The following is a 20,137-nucleotide window of genomic DNA, read 5'->3' on the forward strand; positions in this document are numbered from 1 at the left end:
CGTTTAGAAAACTGACTCCTTTATATATATATAAGGAGTCAGTATATATCATACAGTATATTATATACAATATATATATTGTTTTCCTTGACAAAAGAAGTGAAACTCCATAAAAATGGGTTATCATCTCTTGTGAAACTTGTCTGCTTCCTCTATTGGATAGTGACCTCAGTTGAACTCACCCATTCGTGCTCGTCATCGGTTGATTCACCAATCAGCTCTCAGCGTGCTCCTCTCAGCCAATGGGAAATACAAAAACACGCAACCCATGCTGCAGCTCCAAGAACACAGTCAGGAAGAAAATGTGTTTGATCAGCAGCAGATAGGAAGTATTGATCCGGAGGAACTATGCGTCTGTTTTAGGAGTCAGTGGATCTGAAAAGCGAGCGAGTCATGGACGCTTCCCCGGGTCTGCTGTGGCAGTATGTGTTCTCGCCTGCGAACCTTGTGGGTTTCACTGCGTTCGTGCTTGTTTTCTATGTACTGCAACAGTACCAGAATCATCACAGATACGCGAACATCCCTCCGGGTCCAAAGCCATGGCCCATCGTGGGCAACTTCGGGGGCTTCTTAGTGCCTTCATTTATTTTAAAACGATTTGCAAAGAATCGGGAAGAGTTTGCAAAGACGGTCTCAAATCCGCTATCACCTCAGGCTGGACTTATCGAGATGTCCAAACTGTATGGAAACATATTCAGCATTTTTGTTGGGCCTCAGCTCATGGTCGTGCTGACGGGATATGACGCTGTCCGGGACGCGATGTTAAACTATCCGGAGGTGTTCTCTGACAGACCACATATACCGCTAGTTACTATTATCACCAAGAGGAAAGGTAAGATAACCAGTCGTAGTCAGTGATTGCTGCATGCATGATAATAGATCAGCAGATTAGAGCAGAACACAATTAGAGTTAAATAGAATAGAATAATATGAATAGAACAGTTGAAGAGACTGTCTCAAAATTGAACAGAACAAAAAACAGAATAGAATAGAGCAGAGTATGACAGACTGGAGCAGAATAGAATAGAATAATTTAGAATGAACATAACAGCAGAAGAGACTGACATGGAATAGAATGGAATAAAACAAGGCAGAATGTAATCGAATATAACAGAGTGTGATAGACTACAGCAGAATAGAATGATTTAGAATTTAACAGAATAGAACAGTAGAAGTGACAGACAGAATAGAAAAGAACAGAATAAAACAGGGCAAAATAGAATAGAACAGAGTATAATAGACTAGAGCAGAATAGAGCAGTAGAAGAGATTGACAAATAATAGAATAGAACAGAATAAAATGGATCAGAATTGAACAGAATAGAATGGTATTAGAGACTCATACCAGAAAGAATAGAACAGAATAAAACATGGTAGAATAGAATAGATCAGTAGAGAAGACTGGAGTAGAATAGAATAGAATTATATAATTCTGCAAAACAGAATAGAACTGAACAGGACAAGCGGGAAATGAACAACATAAAACAATAAAGTTGAACAGAATTATACAAAACGGAATAGGAAAAAAATAGCAGAATAGAATAGAACAAAGAAGAAGAAAATATAATTTCTGGGCCTGAATAGAATAGATCAGTAGAGTAGACTGAAGCAGAATAGAACATAGTGATATAATTCTGCAAAACAGAATAGAACTGAACAGGACAAGTGAGAAAGGAACAACATAAAACAATACAGTAGAATAGAATTAAACAAAACAACAGTTCACAATAGAATAGAACAGAAAAGAATAGAAAAAAATAGCAGAATGGAATAGAACAAAGAAGAAGAAAATATAAAATCTGGGCCTTAATAGAATAGATCAATAGAGTAGACTGGAGCAGAATAGAACATAATGATATAATTCTGTAGAACAGAATAGAGCTGAACAGGACAAGCGAGAAATGAACAACATAAAACAATAAAGTAGAATAGAATTTAACAAAACAGAATAGGTCACAATAGAATAGAACAGAAAAGAATAGAAAAAAATAGCAGAATGGAATAGAACAAAGAAGAAGAAAATATAAAATCTGGGCCTTAATAGAATAGATCAATAGAGTAGACTGGAGCAGAATAGAACATAATGATATAATTCTGTAAAACATAATAGAGCTGAACAGGACAAGCGAGAAATGAACAACATAAAACAATAAAGTAAACAAAACAGACTAGGTCACAATACAATAGAACAGAACAGAAAAAATAGCAGAATGGAATAGAACAAAGAATAAAATATAATTTCTGGGCTTGAATAGAATTGATCAGTAGAGTAGACTGGAGTAGAATAGAACATAATTATATAATTCTGCAAAACAGAATAGAACTGAACTGGACAAGCGGGAAATTAACAACATAAAACAATAAAGTAGAATAGAATTATACAAAACAGAATAGGAAAAAATTGCAGAATAGAACAAAGAAGAAGAAAATATATAATTTCTGGACCAGAATAGAATATATCTGTAGAGTAAACTGGAGCAGAATAGAACAATAATATAATTCTGTAGAACAGAATAGAACTGAACAGGACAAGCGAGAAAGAAACAACATAAAACAATAAAGTAGAATAGAATTTAACAAAACAAAACAGAATAGGTCACAATAGAATAGAACAGAAAATAATAGAAAGAAAATAGCAGAATGGAATAGAACAAAGAAGAAGAAAATATAAAATCTGGGCCTTAATAGAATAGATCAATAGAGTAGACTGGAGCAGAATAGAACATAATGATATAATTCTGTAAAACATAATAGAGCTGAACAGGACAAGCGAGAAATGAACAACATAAAACAATAAAGTAAACAAAACAGACTACGTCACAATACAATAGAACAGAACAGAAAAAATAACAGAATGGAATAGAACAAAGAAGAAGAAAATATAATTTCTGTGCCTGAATAGAATAGATCAGTAGAGTAGACTGAAGCAGAATAGAACATAGTGATATAATTCTGCAAAACAGAATAGAACTGAACAGGACAAGTGAGAAAGGAACAACATAAAACAATACAGTAGAATAGAATTAAACAAAACAGAATAGTTCACAATAGAATAGAACAGAACAGAATAGGAAAAAATAGCAGAATAGAATAGAACAAAGATGAAGAAAATATATAATTTCTGGGTCAGAATAGAATATATGTTGAGTAAACGAGCAGAATAGAACAATAATATAATTCTGTAGAACAGAATAGAACTGAACAGGACAAGCGAGAAAGAAACAACATAAAACAATACAGTAGAATAGAATTAAACAAAACAGAATAGTTCACAATAGAATAGAACAGAACAGAACAGAATAGAAAAAAATAGCAGAATGGAATAGAACAAAGAAGAAGAAAATATAAAATCTGGGCCTTAATAGAATAGATCAATAGAGTAGACTGGAGTAGAATAGAACATAATGATATAATTCTCTAAAACATAATAGAACTGAACAGGACAAGCGAGAAATAAACAACATAAAACAATAAAGTAAACAAAACAGACTAGGTCACAATACAACAGAACAGAATAGAACAGAAAAAATAGCAGAATGGAATAGAACAAAGAAGAAATAATAATTTCTGGGCTTGAATAGAATTGATCAGTAGAGTAGACTGGAGCAGAGTAGAACTGAACAGGACAAGGGAGAAATGAACAACATATTAGTAGAATAGAATTAAACAAAACAGAATAGATCACAGTAGAATAGAACAGAACAGAATAGGAAAAAATAGCAGAATAGAATAGAACAAAGAACCTGGGCCTAGTTTCAGAAATCCAATTCATTGTACTTTATATAATACCAAATATTGGTCACCTTATTGGGGATCATAAAATAATTTTTTCGCGTTTCAATATGAAAAAGCAAAGCTTTGTATGTTTGAAGTGGATGTCGTTCGCAGGGATTGTGTTTGCACCCTATGGCCCGCTGTGGCGGACGAACCGTAAGTTCTGTCACAGTTCTCTGCGCAGCTTTGGCTTCGGGAAGCTGAGTCTGGAGCCGTGCATCAGCGAAGGCCTGACCATGATCAAAACAGAACTGCGGGACCTCATCGAGAACGCGGGGCCGTCAGGAATCGACCTCACTCCTCTCATCAGCAATGCAGTCTCCAACGTCATCTCCTCCCTGAGTCTGGGCCAGCGTTTCCATCACCAGGACCAGGAGTTCCGGACCATGCTGGATCTCATGTCTCACGGGCTGGAGATCAGCGTCAACACCTCCATTCTGCTGATCAACGTGTTCCCCTGGCTCTACTACCTGCCCTGGGGCGTTTTCAAGGAGCTGCGGCGCGCCGAGGTCGACATCACCGCCTTCCTGAAGAAAATCATAGCGAGGCACAGGGCCACGCTGGATCCGGACAATCCCAGGGATTTCATAGATATGTATCTGGTGGAGATGCTGGCGAAGCAAAGGGAAGAGAGTTCAGAAGAGTGCTTGTTCTCAGAAGACGATCTCTTCTACATCATTGGGGACCTCTTCATCGCTGGCACTGATACCACCACAAATAGCGTTCTGTGGAGTATTCTCTATATGGCCTTGCATCCTGATGTGCAAGGTAAGGGTGATGTCATTTACAAACATCTGAAGGTACTTTGGCTGATAATATACGAGCTCTTTGTCTGGTGACCCCTCAGAGAGAGTTCAGCAGGAGATTGATGGCGTGGTGGGATCCGAGAGAGTCCCGTCTCTGACCGATAAGGGCAGTTTGCCGTACACAGAAGCCACCATTATGGAGGTGCAGAGGATGACTGTAGTGGTTCCTCTGTCAATACCCCACATGGCCTCCGAAACCACTGGTGAGTTTTGGTCTTTGGCAGAAAAATACAGAAAGTGAGGCAAAAAAAAGTGAGTGCCTTGATTATATTTCATCCCGAAACCAAAAAGAAAGAAATAAGAAATTAGATCCTGCGGTAAGAAAATTAAGCTGATTTTTAGCGGCAGAAAAACTCCAAGAATGATTGGCTATTGCTGTAATGCAAAACAAATGATAAAAATAATAAACATCATAACCGTATTGCAAAAACAATAGTTAGTGATACATTACTCATGTAGTACTTGCTATTGCTATTATTATATAATTTTTTATTTACATTTTTTAATTTACATAGACTCAAAAGTAGATATATATATAAAAAATATTGAAAATTCTTGGGTGAATCATAATCATAACCAGGTCACATTTTACCTCAAATCAAATAATAAATGAAATATATATATATACACACACACACACATGTATGTGTGTGTGTATATGTGGTGAGTAAAAAAAGAAAGAAATGCATATACATACATTTTATTTATACACTATTATATATATAAATTATATATATAGTAGTGTATAAATAAAATGTATGTATATGTATTTCTTTTTTTTAACTCACCACACACACACACACACACACACACACGCACATAAATATATATATATTTCATTTATCATTTGATTTGAGGTGAAATGTGACCTGGTTATGATTATGATTCACCCAAGAATTTTCAATATTTTATATACAGTGTCCAGCTGAAAGTATTTGGACTTTTGTTTTTCTGTGTTGTTTTTTGTATATGTTTGTCTAAAGTAAATTATTAATGAATAAAACTAAACCAGGTCAACTAGAACTGATAATAGTCTACCTTAACCTTTAAAATCTGCATTTTTTTTATATCAGATCCAAAGGTTGTACAACTATTATCACTGTACAAATACTTTAAGAAGACACATAACAAAGTTAATACGTTTTTTTCAATAAAATTTTCAGCTAAATTTGTCTCTTCCCAGAGTTCCGAGGGTACACTATTCCTAAAGGAACAGTTATCATCCCAAACCTCTGGTCAGTACACAGGGATCCTACTGTGTGGGAAAATCCTGATGACTTCAATCCAGCCCGATTTCTGGATGAACAGGGCAAGATTCTCAGGAAAGATTGTTTTATTCCATTTGGAATAGGTATGTTTTCGAATGACAAAATGTAGCCTAAAAAACTGTAATATTTAGTGTTTAAAGTGCTCCTATTATGGTTTTACATATATGTAAATCACGGGCGATCACGGCGGCTGCGGTACCTGGGGGAATGGACAGACGAGGCGAGAGTACAGGAGACGGAAGCATGAGGAGCGACAGAGACGAGAGAGGGGAGAGAGGAAAAAAAAATCTTTGATCCGGTTCCCGGACACACTTCCGCTCGGCCCTCAACCAGCTGAGAGTCACTCGCGGTGCCATGCGATGGTACTGGACATCCGTTGGGGGACGGCTCGATGCTCCTCCGCCTCCTGGCGGACGGCGATGGCTCCTCCTGTCGAGGGCAGCCGGCAGCGAGCCTCCCGTCCCCTGCTCCGCCCCCATCATGGCCGACGGCAACAGGCTCCGGCCCACGGCGAATGGGAGCGACTCCTCCGCTCCCTCGCGGATGGCAGCCATCCCTCCTCGACCCAGGAGGACGGCAGCGAGCTCTCCGTCCCACCTGATCTTCTTTCGATCCAGCACCATCGCCTCGGGCAGCAATCGGCGGCCGACGCTCCCTCGTGCTGCCCGACCTCCTCAGCACCGCGATTCCTCCCAGCAGCGAGGGCTCTCCGACAGCGTGTCCCTCCTTCTTCCCGGGTTTCGGCACCAATGTAACGGGGTTCAGATGTTATGGGAAGAAGGAGGCGGGAACCGGCGAACGTTCAACAATATTTAATAATAAAATACACAAATACAAAAATGAAAGTAAAAGCCAGCAGCCCCTCACGGACGACTGCTGGCGACATAAACAGAAACAAAACATGAACTAAAAATCAGGCCTGTCCTCTCTCGCTCTTCACTGTCGTCGCTCCTCCTTTATGCAATTATCTAATCAACCAATCACATGGCAGTTGCTTCAATGCATTTAGGGGTGTGGTCCTGGTCAAGACAATCTCCTGAACTCCAAACTGAATGTCAGAATGGGAAAGAAAGGTGATTTAAGCAATTTTGAGCGTGGCATGGTTGTTGGTGCCAGACGGGCCGGTCTGAGTATTTCACAATCTGCTCAGTTACTGGGATTTTCATGCACAATAATTTCTAGGGTTTACAAAGAATGGTGTGAAAAGGGAAAAACATCCAGTATGCGGCAGTCCTGTGGGCGAAAATGCCTTGTTGATGCTAGAGGTCAGAGAATGGGCCGACTGATTCAAGCTGATAGAAGAGCAACTTTGACTGAAATAACCACTCGTTACAACCGAGGTATGCAGCAAAGCATTTGTGAAGCCACAACACGCACAACCTTGAGGCGGATGGGCTACAACAGCAGAAGACCCCACCGGGTACCACTCATCTCCACTACAAATAGGAAAAAGAGGCTACAATTTGCACGAGCTCACCAAAATTGGACAGTTGAAGACTGGAAAAATGTTGCCTGGTCTGATGAGTCTAGATTTCTGTTGAGACATTCAGATGGTAGAGTCAGAATTTGGCGTAAACAGAATGAGAACATGGATCCATCATGCCTTATTACCATTGTGCAGGCTGGTGGTGGTGGTGTAATGGTGTGGGGGATGTTTTCTTGGCACACTTTAGGCCCCTTAGGGTGTACTCACACTAGGTACGGTTGCCATGAACCGGGCCCGAGTACGATTGTCCCCCCTCCCCACTCCCCCACTGGCCTGCACTCACATAGGGTTTCAGCATTCGTGCCGGAGCACGCTTACGTCATTATGGTGTGACGGTTTCGGGATAAACAGGAAGAGCGGCGCATCGCTCTGAGTCCATCGCTCTGTTTACTTTGTGGATAATTTTGAGTCGTTTGGTCCACAGCCCTCTCACAGCCTGTTGTTAAACAGATCTATCGCCTTTGTGGCACGAAAATTTTCACGTAATCGTGCTGCTCGTATGAGGAGGTTTGCGTCACGCGTCCTGTTCCGTGCTCCAGCACGGTTAGCGCTCACACTGCATGCGAACCGCGCCCGAGTCCAACTGAACCGTGCTCTGGCCCACCTCTTCCAACCGGGCCAGGGCCGGCTAATCGAGCCGCGCCCGAGCACGGTTCGGAGCACTCACACTAGTCAAACGAACCGCGCTTTGGTGGTCAAACGCACTCGGGCACGGTTCAAACTGGCTAGTGTGAGTACACCCTTAGTGCCAATAGGGCATATGTCGAACGCCGCATTACAAAACCGGAAAACAGAACGCATCGCTTCCGGTTCAGGTCTTTTGTATGTGCTTCATGCATTTTTTTACTGTTTTACTCAAGATAACTTAAAAGGAGCGAGCAAAGATGATCATAACCAATGTCCCTCGCATGTGAAGATCGATATTTAAAAGTAAAAAAAATAAAAATCTTCACACTAACGTTTAGATATTTAAATAGAATAAAAAGCCAATAACAAAGTGAGATAGGTAGCTTAGCTGATTACCTTAAAATTCCATAGATATCGGCATCAGTTCATACGGCTGTTAACACTTTCTATGACAAGCGGATGCGATGAGACCAGGTTTCCGGTTTCTATGACAAGCGGATGCGATGAGACCAGGTTTCCGGTTTCGTCATGCGACGTTCGACATATACCCTATTGGGCATCGTTTAAATGCCACGGCCTACCTGAGCATTGTTTCTGACCATGTCCATCCCTTTATGACCACCATGTACCCATCCTCTGATGGCTACTTCCAAAAGGATAATGCACCATGTCACAAAGCTCGAATCTTTTCAAATTGGTTTCTTGAACATGACAATGAGTTCACTGTACTAAAATGGCCCCCACAGTCACCAGATCTCAACCCAATAGAGCATCTTTGAGATGTGGTGGAACGGGAGCTTCGTGCCCTGGATGTGCATCCCACAAATCTCCATCAACTGCAAGATGCTATCCTATCAATATGGGCCAACATTTCTAAAGAATGCTTTCAGCACCTTGTTGAATCAATGCCACGTAGAATTAAGGCAGTTCTGAAGGCGAAAGGGGGTCAAACACAGTATTAGTATGGTGTTTCTAATAATCCTTTAGGTGAGTGTAGTGTGTAATATAGCTGTTTGTGAATGTAAAAGGTCTGCAAAGTGTAGGATAAATGGAGTTATTGTCTTCCCAAAAGAATCGATTCTGAACTGTATTCAAACCTGTATGTCCCGTCCTTAATCTTGTAATTATATTTTTATTCCTCCTATTTCCCCCACTCTTTCTACCTTTTCCGATTTTCTTTTGTATTGCATATAAATGTCTCCCTTTAGTCTCATTATCCCAATACTGTTGCCACTTTTTAATCACTTTCTCTTTTATTACTGATTTTATTTCTCTTATACTATGTGGTAGTTCAATTTCTACCATTTCGTCATCTACTGCTTGCTTGGATAATTTATCTGCTTCTTCATTCCCTTTAATTCCCACATGGGCTGGAACCCACATAATATGTGCTTCTATCCTACCTTGTTTTAACTCAAAGAGATTTTGAAGGATTTGCATCCATAAACCAAACCCTCATCCTAATCCTAACCCTATAGTAAGTACATGTAGTTAATTATTACTCAGTACTTAAATGTATAATTACACTGTAATACTGACACCTTAAAATAAAGTGTAACCAATAGCCCTTACATGAGATGTTAGGGCTATTGGTCTAAAATTAGCCGGCTTACTTGGATCCTTCCCTGGTTTCCTTATTGGCAATTCCAGTAACTCTTTCCAACTTTGTGGTAGTACCCCCATTTCCCAAATTTTAATATAGAACTCTAACATTACGTTCAACGATTCCTCGCTTAACTGCTTAATCATATAATAGCTGATTTCATCTTGACCAGGAGTAGTTTCTCTCATTCTCCTCAGTGCTCGTTTTAGTTCTGTCATTCCAAATGGGACATCCATTGTATTATCTCTTTTTTCCAATAGATGAGGATGTTCTTTTAATACCCCCTCCCTTTTTTTCTTAAATTCTTCAGTCAGACCAACACAGCTCTGATGATGGTTGCAGTTTAAATACTCTCCTTCCCCTCCCATCATCCAATCACAGCATGGCATTGATTATTGGATCAGGTGGAAACGATTTCTCCTACGAAGAGACAGGGAGAGAGAGAGAGAGAGAGAGAGAGAGAGAGAGAGAGAGAGAGAGAGAGAGAGAGAGAGAGAGAGAGAGAGAGAGAGAGAGAGAGAGAGAGAGAGAGAGAGAGAGAGAGAGAGAGAGAGAGAGAGAGAGAGAGAGAGAGAGAGAGAGAGAGAGAGAGAGAGAGAAACAGAGCACAGCTTGGGCACACACAAACAAAACCTTCCGGCTCTGGACGTAACAACAGCGCTTTTAGTCGTTTGCGTGGTTCACATTTTGACAACGCTGTCGTCTGTACGCGAAAAATGCAAAGGAAAAAACTTCCGTTTTTAGTACATCGTTGTTGTGTAAACGTACCCTAAGTTACCAACTGCTCTTATGATGAGGACTATGTTTAAACAAGTCGTTTCTGTATGCCACAGGTCGCAGGGTGTGCATGGGAGAGCAGCTGGCTAAGATGGAGATGTTTCTGATGTTCACCAGCCTAATGCAGGCTTTCACATTCAGGCTTCCTGAGGGGAAATCTGCTCCCTCCATGCATGGACGCTTCGGCCTGACTCTGGCTCCATGCCCATTTACTGTCTGCGTTAAAGCACGCTGAGCAGGCATCATTGGGAAGCAAATTGCACTGGTGGTCCGTGTTGACCAGGCTACTAAGTAAGGGCTTTGTAGTTGTATGATGAAGCAAAAGGTTTGATATTATTTTTGTAAAATTTGCCTGAACAATTTCAAGAAATAAGAACAAATACCTAAGTATTATATCAGTTTTATTATTGCATTTGTTTTAAAATATTCATTTCTTAGTTTGATCAAACTGAACTGCATTATTTTTCAAAATGATTACTGTACTGTACTACAAGACTGTTATTATTATTTCATTGAATTATTGTCGAAAATGATTTAAAACATTTTATTTCATTGTTAAATGTTATAGTAAAAACAAAACATTTGTTTGATGTAGGCCAGAAAATAGTTTTTTTTTTTTTACTAATACTTTGCTAATTTATTTCATTTGTTCACTAACAATGGACAAAGGGACAATGGACAGTGGACCTCTTTCTAAAAGTCATAAACATTTCCAGGACAGAGTAATTTCCACCACATCTTAGAGATGATGTATCGGCTCTGATGTAATTGTGTGGTGGAAATTATAAAAAAAAAAATAGAATAAAATGGCCAGCTTTGTCTTGCTACGGCTAATTTCAGAGCTAATTGCACGTCCTATATATATATATATATAAACAGTATTTTCACACTTTTTATATAACGTGACAAAAAAATACTGATTGATTGGAAATGATGCACAATAAAATATTCTGCTGAAAAGCAACATTTGCCTTGTATTTCATCATATTTCGTCACTGACTACTAAACAAAATCTGATTCAGTCCTTTAATTTGCCTCTTGAAATATGAGCTAAATCTGACAGGTTTTAAAATGGCCAAAACATAACACTGTTGCCTCCTTGGTAAACAACTGCACTATTTTTTGATAAAACGTTACATTTTTGATGTTTAATAACTTTTATAAATTTTTTACAAGAACTTTAAACACATTGCCAAATAGTTTTATATTATAACAGCAAATCAACAGGTCATACTACTCCATATTATATGTGGGAAAAGGCATTACGCGAGGAGGAAACCACGTGATCAGTTCAACCTTGCTTCAGTTCTCGAGCACGCGCCTGAGAGGCTTCTGTCGGCAGTGTCAATATCGAATCGGCCGCCATGGCATTCATCACGCGCCAGTACATCAGGAGCCTCTCATCTTCTGCAGCACTACATGCAATTAAACATGTCACAGTTATCGGAGGAGGACTAATGGGTGCTGGCATTGCACAGGTAACGACAATGTCATCACTGCATGCATTCATTTGCAAAGAGTTAGTGTAGCCATCCAGGCTACAAGCTAAGTGCTATCACACAGTTAATAAAGAAGATTGTTCTTTATAGTTTCAAGCTGCATGTAGTTGCATTGTAGTGATCAGGATGGGTGTTAATAAATCGTGGCCAATTTGTTGCAAACTTCTCCCACCATGTTGCGACTGTCTCTACTTCTAGAGTGACCTTTCACCCACTTCTGCATATAGTTAAGGTTAATGCTTAATCATGTATTCCTTCCTATCGATTTTGTTTATATAGAATATATATATATGTGTGTGTGTGTGTGTGTGTGTGTGTGTGTGTGTGTGTGTGTGTGTGTGTGTGTTTATAAGCATATTGAAATTGCTTGAAATAAATAGCTTAAAGGGATAGTTCACCCTAAATTTAAAATTCTGTCATTATTTACTCACCCTCAAGTCGGTCTAAACCTGTAGCCTATGACTTTATTTCAGTAACCCATTGTGTGGGCATACTCTCATGAGTCTGTACTTATTCTGAATTAGTAATTATTTATGATCGTTAAAAAAGTATGTTCTATATTAGGGATTTTAATGATTAATCGACGATCGATTAATTGTCGATAATACATTAATCGATAAAACGTATCGATCATGGATTAAACAGGTTCATGCACTTGCGTTGCTTCATAAAATTGAGGTGAAACCACTGGAGTCGCATGGATTACTTTAATGATGTCTTTTTTACTACCTTTCTGCGGCTTGAAAGTGGTAGTTGCGTAGACTGTCAATGGAGGAACAGAAAGCTCTCAGATTTCATTAAAAAGGTCTTCATTTGTGTTCTGAAGATGAACGAAAGTCTTAGGGGTTTTGAACGACATGGGGGTGAGTAAATGATGACAGAATTGTCCCTTTAATGTTTCAGGTTGCTGCATCCACAGGACATTCAGTGGTGTTAGTGGACACATCTGAGGACATACTGAAGAAGTCTGCAAAGGGCATTGAGGCTAGTCTGAAGAGAGTGGCGAAGAAGAAGTTTGCAGAAAAACCTGAGGTTAGTTTGACAGCGCCGACATGAACTAAAGTCTCAAAGTTGTTGATTTCATGTGGGGTTTAATGGCTGATGTTGCTCTATTGCTCATTAAATCACGGAAAGATAACTGTGGCTCACATTCTCTAGGATGGAGAAGCATTCATTCAGAAAGTCCTGAAGAATGTCTCCACAAGCGCAGACGCTGCGTCTGTAGTTCAGGGAACTGATCTTGTGGTGGAGGCTATTGTGGAAAACCTCAAAGTCAAACAAGATCTGTTCGGAGCTCTGGACAAAGTGGCCCCAGAGTAAGAAAAAAAATCATTTTTCAATTTCTCAGGAAACAATGTACAACAGAGCTAAAGGTCCAACGGAGTTGTAACCACTAGATGGCGCAAAGACTCAAAAACAAAATCAATTCTGCATTAAGTTGATCCATTTTTTTTATGTTATGGATTTATGCAGCAAATGAGAATAGTTTTGTGACTGATATTTTGATACAAAAAAAATATGTATGTTCAAGGTAATTAAATCAACAGTTTTGCAATATCTGAAGAATATGGAAAATATGGTATTTGGGGTATAAACTTGACAAACATAATAAACAGTTGGCTGACTTTTCCATTTGTTGACATGATATTGTTAGATTTAAATGGTCAATTTATGGTAAATTCACCTTATTTATAATGAAACCATCAAATTTAAATACATATGCTAATCATAGCATATAATAAAATATCATATTGTTGCTACCATAAAGCTGTATTAAATGATTATGGGCTGTCCTTTGAGCACTATAAGAAGCTTTCATACAATTTTTTTAAATTAAATATTTTCTGTAGTTTTAAAATGAACAAATTGCAATGACTAATATGTATTCTCCTCAGACACACCATCTTCGCGAGCAACACGTCGTCCCTGCAGATCGCAGACATCGCCAGCTCCACGGCCAGATTAGATCGCTTTGGCGGACTGCATTTCTTCAACCCCGTCCCAATGATGAAGTTGGTGGAGGTTTGGATTGAAATTACAATTCACTCACTGCACAACCATCCGCATTAATACAAATGTCAAATTTTGTTCAAGATATTGAAGCTTGCATTGAATATCTTAAACATGAGTAGGTTCATTCTCTTGACTTGACTAACTGTCTTATCTCAGGTGATTAAAGCTCCAGCAACAAGCCAACAGACTTTTGACGCTCTCCTTGAGTTCAGCAAAGCTTTGGGGAAGCATCCCGTCTCGTGCAAAGTAAGCATCTTCTAATACAGTCATGTGAGAAAGAAAGGACACCCTTTTGAATTCTATGGTTTTACGTATCAGGACACTAATACAAATCATCTGGTCTATAGCAGGTCTTAAAATTAGGTAAATACAAAAACATGATTAAACCATAGAATTCAAAAGGGTGTACTTTCTTTTTCACATATAGACTATATACACTCACCGGCCACTTTAGCTACACTTTGTTAGTACCGAGTTGGACCCCCCAACATTTTTTCAATCTTCTATAGTCTAATTTTGGTGAGACTATGCAAATTGTAGCCTCAGTTTCCTGTTGTGGTTCAAGATTTGAAAAAGTCCCTCAGCTTCCACTTGCTGTCTCCTCTCAGGACACTCCAGGTTTCATAGTGAATCGTCTGCTGGTTCCTTACATGATGGAGGCCGTTCGACTACACGAGAGAGGTACGTGTGTGAAGCAGTCAAGGGCGACCAAAACATATTTTGGTTCGGGGTTTTTTTTTCTTCATAATGCTGTATATTTTTCTCAGGTCACGGCTCCAAGGAAGACATTGATGTGGCGATGAGGCTTGGGGCTGGTTATCCTATGGGTCCGTTTGAGCTTCTGGACTATGTTGGATTGGACACTTCAAAGTTTATTATTGACGGTGAGCATTTCTAATTGACTGTACCCAGTTTTAATGTAATAGTATCGTGTTGAGGATTTCTAATTCTGTGGTTGTGTAGGTTGGCATGCGATGGACCCCGATAACCCCCTGTTTGGCACCAGTCCCCTGCTCAACAAACTGGTGTCAGAGGGCAAGTTAGGCAAGAAAACTGGCGAGGGATTTTACAAATACAAGTAACAAGTGAAGATTACCAGCCTTTCACTTTATGAACCGACAAAAAATGTCCAGTCAACGAAATGCACTGGACTAAGCCGCTAGTCCTCAAAAGACTGTTTATGAATTGCACCAGTTTTAATGTATATAGTCAGGAATGAAACCTAATTAGTGATCAGATGCACCAGTTTTCCCAGGGAAGTCCTGTATGAAATTCTGGATCAGATCAATAGGGACATGAAATGTTTATAAGACAGCAATGTCTTCCTCTACATCTAGTGCCTTGCTACGATTCTATGAACTTTGAATGTGTCGCATTAAAAGGTTTGAAAATGTTTCAATGTGTTTTTTAATTATTCATTGTCATATACACATCAACTGATATTAGCAGGAAGACAAGCTTTTATTCGTTATTGTCAATCATTATTGGAGTAATGATGTTGTGAGGTAAACTTCGTAGTACAACATTCAGCCACTAGAGGTCGTTGTTTCATCATTAATTCAAACTGAGTTCATTCTCAACAATTGATCTTAAAGGGACAGTTCACCCAAAAATAAAAATTCTGTCATCATTTACTCGCCCTCAAGTTGTTGCAAACCTGTATGAGTTTCTTTCTTCTGTTGAACACAAAAGAAGATATTTTGAAGAACGATTGGAACCAAACAGTTGTTGGGCACCATTGACTTCCATAGTATTTTATATTTCTTTCTACTATGGAAGTCAATGGTGCCCAACAACTGTTTTGTTACCGACATTCTTCAAAATATATTCTTTTGTGTTCAGCAGAAGAAAGAAACTCATACAGGTTTGCAACAACTTGAGGGCGAGTAAATGATGACAGAATTTTTATTTTTGGGTGAACTGTCCCTTTAACTTAAGTGTTATGTAAATGCGCTCCCTGCACATAAATCTAGTCTTCCAAAAAGCAAATATTAATGAATTCACAAAATTACATGTACGTTGGCCTTAAAAACTATATGGACACTCCGCTCACACATAAAAATGAATAAATAGAATATTAAACCAAGTGACATTCATGTTAAAGACTAAAGATTTTAATGTCCAAATACATTTTGACATTTTGTAGCCACTGTATGATTCAAAATCATAGAGAAAGCTCATTGAAAAAATCTTGCATTTTAGTTGAAGTTATGAATATTAAAATAACATTGATGAATAATGTTTATTTATGCTTTATATGAACTTTTGGTGCTTCTGAATGCTGGTTTGCTGTTTTTTTTTTTTTTTTTTTTTTTTTTTTTTTACTAAATCTGACTTACTAGTTTTTTTAAATAAAGGCACTTTACAGTGAACTCAAGATGCTCTTACTGTGGACTCGCATCACATTTTGATGTAAGAACTTTGCCTTCTGAAGAATTCATGAAAATATTGTATAATGTATTTCAGTCCTGACTGCATATGCATTTATATTAGACATGTAATTCCAGTTGTTGCAAACTTGGACAAAAAAACAAAACAAAAAAAAGATAGGCCAGCAACAGGGGTTTGTCATCAATATTATTAAGAAATTTCACATGGAGCTATGGAAATATTCAAAACATTGATTTCTTAAATTATCATTCAAAACTAGGCCAACATCTCTAATTGTACAGTCCAGAATAAGTACAATATTATGATAAACATCTTCATACGACAAGCCTACGACAAAATGGCTTTTTAAATCTAATTGCATTAGGTTAAATATTAGTGGCAGCTGCAAATAAATGAGTTCCTACTGTAGCTTTCCAACTCACTTTTCCCCCCCGGACGGTGAGGCCTTCCTGGGAATCCCGCCGTCTGCGTCTGGACACTTCATGGGAACAGTGGAGAGTTTCCTACTACACGACTTTCCAAACAGCCATTTTTGTCTCATTTCTCGGTTGTGGTGATTGTTCTGGAGCCGCTGGTCACTTTGTGTTTGAGGTTCTGGCAGACAGCCATCATTACAGCGATGCCCACGAGACCATAGATATTATACAGAGACATGTATGCACGAGACCAGACTGAGACTGAGTGAGTAAATGACATCATACCTACATCATATTTCACATCATCATTATGTTCGGAACCACGAGGACAGCGCGATAAAGCTCACATCAAGTCAAAACACTTCGAACTTACTTATTACTGTATTTACATACAAGTATGTGAGGGACAATTTATCATTTAACTGAACTTTTTAGCTTCTTAAACCGCGGTGATTTCTGCGAATAATGGGCCTATTTTCAGTTCAAATATTTAAAATATAACGTCTTCCTGTTGTTTCTACATTAATTTGGCGATTAGGTGCGATTATTTACAGAATTATTTTTTGTCACTTTTTTAAAAATCGATTGACAGCGCGTTTTTATATTATATTAATATTGAATAGGCTATTCCTATTTTCACAAAATTAGTTCAAACAGTAATTAGACCCAAGATTACGAATAATAGGCTACACACAAATATGTACAATATGATATCGATACAAAGAGTTTTAGTGTGTGTGTGTGTGTGTGTGTGTAAATGTTTAAACCACTGTTTAGTTATTTTCTGGTAGGTCTGTAGGGTACTTGGGTAACTTATTTCTGATGTCATATTGCACTTACCTTATTTTAACACTTATATTTAAACAGAAGACAGCTTCATTACTGCAACATCCACTGTTTAGTCGTTGTAAAATGCTTTTCCCCTTTGAATAAATGTAGACCTATATAAATTAATGCTGTCAAAACGATTAATCGTGATTAATTGCATCTAACAAACGTTTTTGTTTATATGTGTGTGTATTTATATATATATATATATATATATATATATATATATATATATATATATATATATATATATATATATAAACAAACTTATGTTAGATGCATTTGATCGATTTTACAGCACTAAAACAAATGCATGTAAATGAGCTCGTGACAAATTCAATATTTGTTTTAGTCTTTTACATACAGATAGTTTAGTATGCTCGATACTATAGGTGCTGTATGTATCAGATAAACGACTACTTCTGTACATTAGTAGTGTAATAAGGCAGTCATGTTTTTATTTCATCTTCTTCCAGTAGGTGGCGCCCTATCATACATTGTCCTCTATAGCCAATTCAATTGTAGAGACAAACATCCTTGATGAGACCAAAAAAAACACTTGCCAAACATGAGCACAACACCCACAAAAAAGCATCAAGACAGAACAAAAGACTGTTAACAATTAGAATTCTGTATAATTGTGAATCATATAGGCTGAAATGACAAGCATTTTATTAAGAACTACACTTAAACATTATTTGTTATGTCCATAACTCAGATGGCAGTGTTTCATGCATGAGGTGGCACTGTAGTAGCATAAACGTCAACGGTGACGGTGAGCTTTACTGATGCTAAAACATTTATGCAGAACATCCTACATTCACAGTTCTGTGTGCTGTCTGTCATAGTGAATCTGCCATTGCATACTGAAAGAGTTAAAGATTAAAAATGATGCTTTATATAATTGTAGACCCCCAATTTGAGCATTTGTCAGGAGTATAATGAATGGCCATTTAATTATTTTAGCTATATTGCAAATCATCCCTTATTATCATGTACTTAAGGCCGAATGAATATTCAAATGCATATTAAAATGAACACTTATTTCTCGTTGATTTTAAGAAGCCGTTTGAAGTTTCCCCAGAGATCCACCGGATATATTCTATAATTCCTAATGCTTCTTCTAGGATGCAGAAATGCGCTCTCTCTACTTAACCGAGAAATATTTTAGTGTATATAATAAAATAAACATACTGCAATCGTTTTCAGTCAAAGATGCCTATTTATTTTCATAAAAAAAGACATGTTGAAACAGTTCGAATGTGACCACTTGGAAGCAAAATGCTACGCCAAGTTAACGATTCAAAATATGACAATGAACGTAAAAAAAAAAAAAAACATCTGAGAATGCTAAAAGAGAATAATTAAAAGGAATAAAATGTGGAAATGTTTGCATGGAATAAACATGGTAAAAGACCACTCTATTACCTACCAGAGAGACAGAGGTACATTGCAATTAAAGAAAGACTGCCAAGTGCTGGGGTAAATATATATAGATATATCTGCTTCATTTGTCAATTTAGATCAATAAAATATAGGCCTCTGGGTACCTACTGTACTCTTTCACCTTTGTCCTAATGTTGCCTGCAAAAATACCAAGAAACAGTGACATCCAGACATCTCTTTTTAAAAAGTACACATTGAGCATTATTTTACATCTGCGCAAGTAGAGACTGAGAAGTCAATATCCGTTACAAATAGTTATCAAAAAGAAGACTTTCAAATGTTATTTCTGCAAGACGCTTCAACAAGAAAAATGGCTTTCCTGTCTCCAAGCTTATTTCGTATACCATTTTATATATATATATATAATATATATATATATATATATATATATATATATAATGATAAAAAAAATCACTTAAAATATACACCAAGAAATGAAAATAAAGAATTATAATAAAAAAAGCATTCAAAATAAACTTGAACCCAAGATGTTGAGGAGAAATCAAAACATCGACCCTTTTTGCAGCAATGTGTCAAAATGCAAAACGCAACCTACGGAGACTGTTTCCAGGGCAACGCGTGATCCCTAAAATGTTGCGATAGAACGTTGTGTGGCGTGTCGGGCTCCCGCGATGCTACATTTTACGGGGCGCGAGAGGAAGTGAGGGAGTGACGTCGTGAACACACAGAAGAGACAGAGGTGCCAAATAACTTAGAATAACTTAGGAACAGGTGTAGGAACGTGTGTTTGTGTACATGTGGCCGTGTGTGCGCTTTACAAACGGTCGAGGAACATAATCAGTGCAACGCCTTCGGCTTCGGGAGTGAATTCAGGACAGAAAACGAAACAAAAAAAAAGGTATTCACGGCGGGTCTGCGTGAGGGCCTGTGTTGGTGATTGTCTGTTCTCAGTTCAACGTCTCTACAGCAGCGCCTGCAGCCGAGGAGCAGATTCAAGGACCGGGACCCTCTGGATATTCCTCAGGGGTCAAGAGGTGACGGAGGGGTGAAAGGTTGAGGAGTCTAGCAGGCTTCCATCTCTAAAAGGGGGCCTGTAGCTGCTGTCTTTGCTTTGCAAGAGGAAAAAGAAGTCCGTTTTCCTCCTGTAGAACACAAATGGAGAGGAAAACGTGGTTAGATATTACAAATGATATATTATTATACTTTAAGGAATAATTCACCCAAAATTGAGAATTCTGCCAAC

At 38.2% G+C, this 20,137-nt stretch overlaps 3 protein-coding genes across 5 annotated transcripts in view; 2 read left to right on the forward strand and 1 right to left on the reverse strand.

Annotated features, from left to right (window-relative positions):
- The first annotated feature begins 286 nt into the window (after positions 1 to 286).
- On the forward strand, positions 287 to 11,296 carry cyp2u1 (cytochrome P450, family 2, subfamily U, polypeptide 1). The gene is made up of 5 exons (XM_081360915.1): positions 287 to 832; positions 3,888 to 4,541; positions 4,621 to 4,782; positions 5,763 to 5,930; positions 10,397 to 11,296. The coding sequence occupies exons 1-5, from the start codon at positions 394 to 396 to the stop codon at positions 10,573 to 10,575; spliced, it is 1,602 nt and encodes a 533-aa protein (XP_081217041.1). The 5' UTR covers positions 287 to 393; the 3' UTR covers positions 10,576 to 11,296.
- Positions 11,297 to 11,577: 281 nt separating this feature from the next.
- On the forward strand, positions 11,578 to 15,247 carry hadh (hydroxyacyl-CoA dehydrogenase). Its single transcript, XM_081360923.1, has 8 exons — positions 11,578 to 11,818; positions 12,743 to 12,871; positions 12,998 to 13,155; positions 13,735 to 13,861; positions 14,009 to 14,098; positions 14,461 to 14,533; positions 14,620 to 14,736; positions 14,816 to 15,247. The coding sequence occupies exons 1-8, from the start codon at positions 11,705 to 11,707 to the stop codon at positions 14,932 to 14,934; spliced, it is 927 nt and encodes a 308-aa protein (XP_081217049.1). The 5' UTR covers positions 11,578 to 11,704; the 3' UTR covers positions 14,935 to 15,247.
- A 4,117-nt stretch (positions 15,248 to 19,364) lies between these two features.
- lef1 (lymphoid enhancer-binding factor 1) overlaps positions 19,365 to 20,137 on the reverse strand; it is a 42,337-nt gene continuing 41,564 nt past the window's right edge. For all 3 annotated transcript variants that reach the window (XM_081360921.1, XM_081360920.1, XM_081360919.1), the window contains one exon: positions 19,365 to 20,036. In XM_081360921.1, the coding sequence (XP_081217047.1) occupies positions 19,957 to 20,036 (80 nt within the window). In that variant the 3' untranslated portion in view covers positions 19,365 to 19,956. The remainder of the gene's footprint in view (positions 20,037 to 20,137) is intronic.

Source organism: Scardinius erythrophthalmus (assembly GCF_964197995.2).
Source record: "Scardinius erythrophthalmus genome assembly, chromosome: 3".
Taxonomy (NCBI): domain Eukaryota; kingdom Metazoa; phylum Chordata; class Actinopteri; order Cypriniformes; family Leuciscidae; genus Scardinius; species Scardinius erythrophthalmus.

Bases quoted from the DNA above. Each gene is read 5' to 3' on its own strand.
- cyp2u1 (XM_081360915.1), top strand. From the start codon at position 394: ATGGACGCTTCCCCGGGTCTGCTGTGGCAGTATGTGTTCTCGCCTGCG. The intron at 833-3,887 runs GTAAGATAACCA...TGTCGTTCGCAG, and splicing joins TATTATCACCAAGAGGAAAG to GGATTGTGTTTGCACCCTAT. The intron at 4,783-5,762 runs GTGAGTTTTGGT...GTCTCTTCCCAG, and splicing joins CATGGCCTCCGAAACCACTG to AGTTCCGAGGGTACACTATT.
- hadh (XM_081360923.1), top strand. From the start codon at position 11,705: ATGGCATTCATCACGCGCCAGTACATCAGGAGCCTCTCATCTTCTGCA. The intron at 11,819-12,742 runs GTAACGACAATG...TTAATGTTTCAG, and splicing joins TGGGTGCTGGCATTGCACAG to GTTGCTGCATCCACAGGACA. The intron at 13,156-13,734 runs GTAAGAAAAAAA...TATTCTCCTCAG, and splicing joins CTGGACAAAGTGGCCCCAGA to ACACACCATCTTCGCGAGCA.